Source organism: Cryptotermes secundus, unplaced genomic scaffold (assembly GCF_002891405.2).
Source record: "Cryptotermes secundus unplaced genomic scaffold, Csec_1.0 scaffold220, whole genome shotgun sequence".
NCBI classification, from domain to species: Eukaryota; Metazoa; Arthropoda; class Insecta; order Blattodea; family Kalotermitidae; genus Cryptotermes; species Cryptotermes secundus.
This window is the reverse complement of record NW_019735557.1, coordinates 301239-308887: the sequence shown is the minus strand read 5'-3', so window position 1 is coordinate 308887 and position 7649 is coordinate 301239. Positions and strand designations below refer to the sequence as shown.

At 38.1% G+C, this 7649-nt stretch overlaps 1 protein-coding gene across 1 annotated transcript in view; it reads right to left on the bottom strand.

The window, feature by feature from the left end:
* The window catches only part of LOC111869550 (von Willebrand factor A domain-containing protein 8), a gene marked incomplete at its 3' end in the record, with an annotated part of 294700 nt that overhangs the window by 54600 nt on the left and 232451 nt on the right, over positions 1-7649 (bottom strand). Inside the window, 1 exon segment of the mRNA XM_033753471.1 lies at positions 1103-1251. Within this exon segment, the coding sequence (XP_033609362.1) occupies positions 1103-1251 (149 nt within the window).

Sequence of the window (7649 nt, the reverse complement as noted above, 5' to 3'; positions counted from 1 at the left end):
TAGCCAGCAACCAGTCAGTTGTATTGTGGCATTTGGAGTGTACTATTTGTGATACTGCAGATAGCAGTAATCGTCAGATTGTAATTTGGGTGATTGTAAGTGCGAATGTGAAATAAAATTCGCTACATCAAATACGTCGAGAATTTATTTGTCGCGATATACGCCCGATACGTGACAATATGTTCACCTTATTGTTACTTCTCTCCATTATGTAGTAGTAGCAGGAGATATCCTGAATTTCCTCTGTACCCTAATAATGGTAAAAGATGATCTGGAATTTCCCCCATATCCTAGCAATACAGAAGACAATTTGGGATTTCCCTCCTATCCCAGTAAAGGAAGAAGACGTCTTGAGGCTTCCTCCATGTCCTTGCAACAGCACAAGGTAGTTTTAGTTTTACCCTGTATCCTATTGGTAGCAGAAGACCATCTGGGGTTTTCTCCCAGATCCTAGCAATGACCCATTGTTGTCACAATCACACTGTTATCTTGATTCCAATGCCTTTCTTACAGAGGAGGTAAAAGGGAAATAAGCTGGCTTAAGTCAGTCAAACCTATGCATGTTGCAGTGAAATTAACAGCAGAGTTTTCTCTCGCCACATCAACTACAGCTCACAATGTCTTACCTAGTTATCAAAACACACACCATTTTGCTCAAACAGATGACACATAATAAATAAAAAAATTGAGTGATTCAACAAAAGCTTTGAGAAACTGAAATATGCTATGATTTTCAACATAAATTTGATTGAAGTGCTTTATGTTGTTAGTGAAAACAGTGTACAGGTCTGCTTCACCATGACTGTTTAGCCCATAGGTTTAAACAAGCACTCAGGTGTCAACAAGTGAATGCATTAGCCTTTTTGTTTCTGTATTGATGCTGTCTTACAGTCACCTCACTCAACATCTTTCCATTCAAAGCGACACAGGTCCAGCAGTTGCAAATATTTTGTGAAATAAACTAAGAAGTAACATTCTCTGTTACCTTAACACACGTCATCCTCTGAAGGAAGCTACTGATTAAGTTCTAATGTCATAAACCACTTTTAAAGTTTTGCAAAAATCCAATGAAAATTTCTAAAGTACTTCATGGAAAACTGACCTGTGCAGCTGGATATATTCACGAGGACGATTAAGCAACTGTAGCAGTCGATCAGCCAGTTTGTTCTTGCCAACACCTTGATTACCAACAAGCAGTAGATGTTCACCAAGTGAGAAGTCCTGTAGAAGCCACTCCAGTGTGGATACATGCTACCAAAAGACATAATCAGTAAAGTCTTTATATAACAAAACCCTGGGCATCCGTAATTCTTTACTTTATTCTATAGAAGCTCTGAAAAGTAGTTTTTCCAATAATTTACTTTTACTACATTCACAATTTTATAGTGTATGTGTGGCCATGAAAACATAATTGCAATCAATGATGAAAATGCAGGTTCTTATTTGATGACATTTTATATGATGCATTAATAGGCATGTATGTATATTCATTCATTCATATTCATTAGCATTCTGTTAATCCATACAAAGTCAACTTAAAACCTATTGGCTATAGAACCTGTCATAGTAGAATAAAATATAAAAACATACAATCATAATAGATCTCTGAATAAAAAACAAAACAGCACAACAATTCTTAAATATAAATACACATGTGTCCTTACAAAACAATAAATGTAACAATAATACAAGTTTACCAGCATATACAATGAAAATTCTCCCACAGTTATCAGAGTATTCAAAATAGATAGTTTCATCGAGAACTTGTTTGATGATATTCATGAATACTATAGAATGCATGTTCTGTAGGATAAGTCCTTAATAAGGATTTGAAAAGCTTAATATCTTTAGATTGCATTTTAATATATAATGGTAAGTGGTTATAAATCTTACTTACAGAAAAAAGTACTCCCTTTTGTACTAATGTTAAATTTGTGGGTGGCAAATGTAAATTATAGTTGTAACGTGTATAGATATCATGAATATCAAAATCAGATATAAAGTAACGTTTATTCTTAATGACAAAAACAAGAAGTGAAAAAATATACTGATACTGAAGTGGCAATATTTGCAGTTTTGTGAACAATTCCCGGCAAGAATCATATCTTATAATTCCTTTTTGAATTTTAAAGATGCTCTCATTGAGATGAGAATTACCCCAGAAAATAATACCATAAGACAAAATAGAGTGTACATAGGAGTAACAGATCATCTTAATTGAGTCCAATGACATAAACTGCTTTATAGCCCTTATTGCATAACAGGCCTTATTTAATCTTAATTATAATTTAGTGATATGACCCTTCCATGACAAAGCACTGTCAGTGTTTACGCCCAAAAATTTGGTGCAATTGATACTAGTAATTACTGAGTTAGCAGATATTATTTGCATTTTCATTTCTTTATGTTTTATGTCTTCTTAAGAAGAACTGTAAAAGATGTGATTTTTCACAATTTAGTGTTAAAAACCAAATAGTTATTTCATTTAGGACTAAACTAATGTTATTTTTGAATTAATCAGGATTGGTGTTAGACATAATAATACAATGGGGTTCAGACAAAATGGCAGAGGTATAAACTCAACATGTGTTACAATGTCACAATACTATGCACTTTATTTCTCTGTAATAAAGTCAAAGCCAGAACTCTTGATCAGACCATAAACATTGGAGATCTGAATATACATGGTGCAATCCAAAAGTTCCCGAAATATATTAATAAAAACTATTACATCTTACCTAGATCTTATTCTGCTCCATCATTTTCGAAGCAGTCCCCTTAGGAGCGCATACACCAATCCCAGCGTTTCTGCCACTTTTCAAATGCATCCTGGAAGTCTTTCTTTGTTAGGGTGTTTAGTACTGTCTGCGTTTTCACTTGAATTTCCTCAACTGTATCAAATCTTCGCCCCTTCAACTTGATTTTCATCTTGGGGAAGAGAAAGAAGTCACATGGAGCTAAGTCTGGCGAGTACAGTGGGTGGGGAACAACTGCCATCTTGTTTTTAGCCAAAAATTCCTGCACAATGTAAGCTGTATGCGGTCGTGCGTTGTCATGGTGGAGTACCCAATTGTTCGTGCGCCACTTCTCTGGACGNGTAGCCATAAACCCAACTTTCGTCACCAGTGACAACCTTCGAAAGAAAGTTTGGATCCTCTTGAAGCTGTTGCTGAAGTTCCCTGCAGATTTCCAAGCGATGCTGCTTCTGTTCATTTTGCAGCAGTCGTGGCACAAACTTGGCCGCAATCCTCCTCATGTTCAGTTCCTCTGATAAAATTCGTTGACATGTACCATAACTTAGTCCCAAGGTGTTACAGAGGTCTTGGATGGTCAGTCTACGGTCTTGGAGAATCAGATCCCTAACTTTCACGACATTTTCTGGTGTTTTGCCCGTTGACGGCCGTCCCGAACGATCGTCATCATTAGTCTATGTTTGGCCATTTTTAAAACGCTTATACCAGTTGTAAGTTTGTGTCTGGCCTAAACTGTTTTCACCAAAAGCTTGCTTCAACATGTGGTGCATTTCTGCAGCGGTTTTCCCAAGTTTGAAACAAAACTTTATACAGACATGCTGCTCTCTCAGGTCAGCCATCGCAAAACCGCAGACTCACGGAAACAAAACAATGGAAATACGTTCACCAACAATAAACCCAACCACTCAACTTGACGCTGCTTGCCACACTGATTCAAGAAGGATGTGTGAGGAGACACCTAGCGGTATTTCGATGCACTCATAACCATTCGTGTGCAAAATTCAAATTTCGGAAACTTTTGGATTGCCCCACATACTAGACTTTATAGAATTTATCACAAGCCAGTGTTTATGCAGTAATTTATACTTCACAGAACAATCATCTTGCATTTGGTGCTACCATTAAACAACAATTATGAAGAAATACATAGGCACATAAAAAATAGGTATGGTAATGGATTTTCACCTTCACCAGGACCTTTGCCTCAGATGGATATTTCACTTGACCATGGACTAGAAGAGTTCATGTGATGGACTGCTAAGGACAAAGGAAACAATAAGTCAGAAACAGGAAGGTGGGGTTGCAATGAATGCAATACACATGCAAAGTCAAATAAACTTCTTGAAACAGTAGTACCTAACAAACACAATCATAATTTTAGATATACATTTTTTATCGCATTGATATGTATCTAGAAATTCATCAGTCTGCAAATGCAGCCTTGCTATTTTGTCAGATGCAAGATCATGCTACCGTATTTCTAACCATGCCTAGAAATATTATTACTTAAGTGATATATACTTTTTATATTGTCGTGATTTAGTGACTAGACACAAGGTTTGTATTGCTAATTGGATTTACTGGACTCTCATAACTACAAATATTTATAACACTACCACTAATCTACACACTCAAAATATCGTTGCAGCATGTGCTAAGTCTCTGCTGGTTACAGTTATTGCCACATGACTATGCCCAACAATTGAGATTCTTCAGCTTCTGTGCTAACATCATTGCTAGCTGACTACCATTTCATAATACTCTGTCCCTCGACTCAGACTGAGTCCTCCTTACAAAACTTCGGCATGGACCACACAGAAAAGATTTCCTTTAATAGTTCCTCTATTCGTGCATGCATACCTGCTGCTGTGATATGTGTTAATTGAGCCATTACCTAACTACAGACAATTTACGTAGGTAAGTCAATAAGTAAGTTACAAATGTATACAGAACTTAAAAAAATAAGAGTACTGAAGAAAGCTGTCTTCTGGGATGTGGCGCCATGCAGAAATTGTGTTAACCGACGTTTCACAGGAATATATCACCTCCATCTTCAGGGTAGAAGACAAGAAGAAATCATGAGCAGACCAGCAGAGCAGGTGCAACAGACTGAGTGCAGTCGAGTAAACACAGCTGTATAAGAGAAGGAGAGGAGTGTGGCTACATAGGGAAATAGTAGAGAGGGGGAGGGGAAGGGACTCATGGAATAGCCAACAGGTAGTGGGCCAGAGATCGTATCGAGTATGTGTTAGGGGGAGAGAAGGGAAGGTTAAATGGAGGGCATTAACCCTGTAGCTCGGGGGCTGCGATGGACTTGAGTGGCCTATATGCTTGCCCTATTTCGGAGATTACTTGAGGGAGCAGATGAGAGGCTTCCATGACACATACTCAATATCAGCTCTGGCCCACTACCTGCTGGCTATTCCACCAGCTCCTTCCCCTCTCCCTTTCTACTATTTCCTTATGTAGCCACACTCCTTCTCTCCTTCTCTTATATAGCTGTGTTTACTCGACTGCACTCAGTCTGCTGCACCTGCTCTGCTGGTCTGCTCGTGAATTTCTTCTTGTCTTCTACCCTGAAGATTGAGGCGATACGTTCCTCCGAAACATCAGTTAACACAATTTCTACATGGCACCACATCCCAGAAGATGGCTTTCTTCATAGTCACCACCGTGAAAAAACCTCAAATCTTATAAATAAGAGTACTGATTTGAAAAATGATTTTATATCTCAACATAATATCCCTATACATTGAGGCATTTGTCCCACTGTTTCACAAGCCCCTGAAAACCAGTAGCACAAAATTCTTTGGGCTGCTGTCGGAACCAGGCAGTGACTGGGATCACGAAGGCATACTGCTAACCGAATTCCTGCCTTAAGGACAAACTGTAAATGCTGACTCCTACTGTAACATCCCCAGGAAACTTTGTAAGGCCATTCAATGGAAGTGACTAGGACTTCTCAGAAAAGGCATGTTGCTCTTGCATGACGAGCATCACCATACTGCCAAGAAGACAAATGAGATGCTGCAAAACTTCAAGTTGGAAGTCCTCGAGCATTCTCCGTAGAGCCCTGACCTTGCTCCAAGCAACTTCCATTTGTTCGGCCCTCTTAAACATCATCTTTTGGCTGAACATTTTCCTGACGATGACGCTGTAGAAAGGGAAGTCACCGCCTGGTTCCGATAGCAGCCCAAAAATTTTATGCTGCTGTTTTTCAGGGGCTTGTGAAATGATGGGACAAGTGCCTCAATGTACAGGGAGATTATGCTGAGAAACAAAAGCATTTTTCAAATCAGTACTTTTATTTGTTTAAGTTCTATATCCATTTGTAACTTACTTATTGACTTACCCTCGTATTTTGACTCCATTATTCCAGACTTTCATCTGCCATATCACATTATGTTACCGTTTGCTGTCGATTCCATATTAAAAAAATTATCTACAAACCATAAAAAATAAATTCTAAACCTTGTGCCACATCAGAAATTTCCAAATTTCATATTTCTCCATTTTACTAATCATAGATATGACTACTTCAGCTCCTGTCTAGGCAGGACAACACAGTGAATGTCTCTTGCCTTAAATTCATTTCACCATTCATGCCACAAATAAATACAAGATGAAAAATTAAGATCATAATAACACATGTGATTCTTAAGAATTCTGTCTTCTGGGACACAATATAGTGTTGTGTAGTTCCCTTTAAAGTCAAGCAATGTTTCGGAGTAACATACTGCCTCTATCTTCAGGACCAACGAGGGTAGGGGGGGAAAAAAAAAGCATGAAGCAAGCAACAAGCAGAGCTGAACTGAAATGAAACTTTGACTGCAGGAACTTTATACTATATTTCATCTGCAGGAAGATTTCCATGGCATGTAAAGGATGAAACTGAAAACAATATAAATTCTGAGGAAACTCCCTTACAGAACTGAAGTCCCTGAACCGAAATCAGACAAAACAAGGAACTTCCCTTCTATTACAAGTACACTACAACATATACTGGAAGGAACTTTCATGTCAATAGCTTTAACATTATTTAGCGTTTGTCCAGAATTATACACTGTCAGACATCAGCAAAAATTAACTGTGATAACTAACTCCATGGATATGACTCTATCTTGTGAAGCTAATAATAATTAAAGACATTCGATTGCCTTTTACAGAACACAGAAAACCATTACCATGTTCACAAGTGCCTGTCATTGCTTTCTACCCTGAGCCACATGAATCCAGCCCATGTTATCATACTTCATTTCTTTAAACTCAGTCATAAATATTATCATCCATTTATGCCTAGGTCCTTCAAGTAGTCTCTTCCCTTCAGGTTTCCTGACTAAAATACTGTATGCATCTGTTACCTCCCCTGTGCATGTTACATTCCCTACTCACCTCATCCTCCCTGATTTGACTGTTCTAATAATACCCGGGGAAGAGTATAAATTATCTCTTTGACTGGCGCGAAGGGTATTTAAATCCCACCCCTGTCCTGGCAGGCCCTTTAAACATTATGTCGCTAAAATGCATGTTGTTACTTTTTCCTAAACAACTTCAACAAAAATTGGTTTTTAAAAACGAAATTTTTAGGAACTAATTAAAATACAATATTTTATGCAATAAATGCTTTTCCACACCTCTTTATTTGTTTTTCTTCGTGTGATAAACATTGAAACATGAAAGTTTGCAGAGAGCCACACCACAGCCTGCACACATGATACTTGTTTCTTTTCTAACCTTGTAATTAGCACTCACGCGACACTTTCTCAGGGCACCATTCTTCTTATTGTTACTGTTAGGAACATGGACCATTTTGTGAATTTTCAAGCCACCCTCTAGACGATTTGCTGGCTCTTTCACTGGTGGTCTTTTCAAGGTCGAGGGCGGAGGCGTGACTGC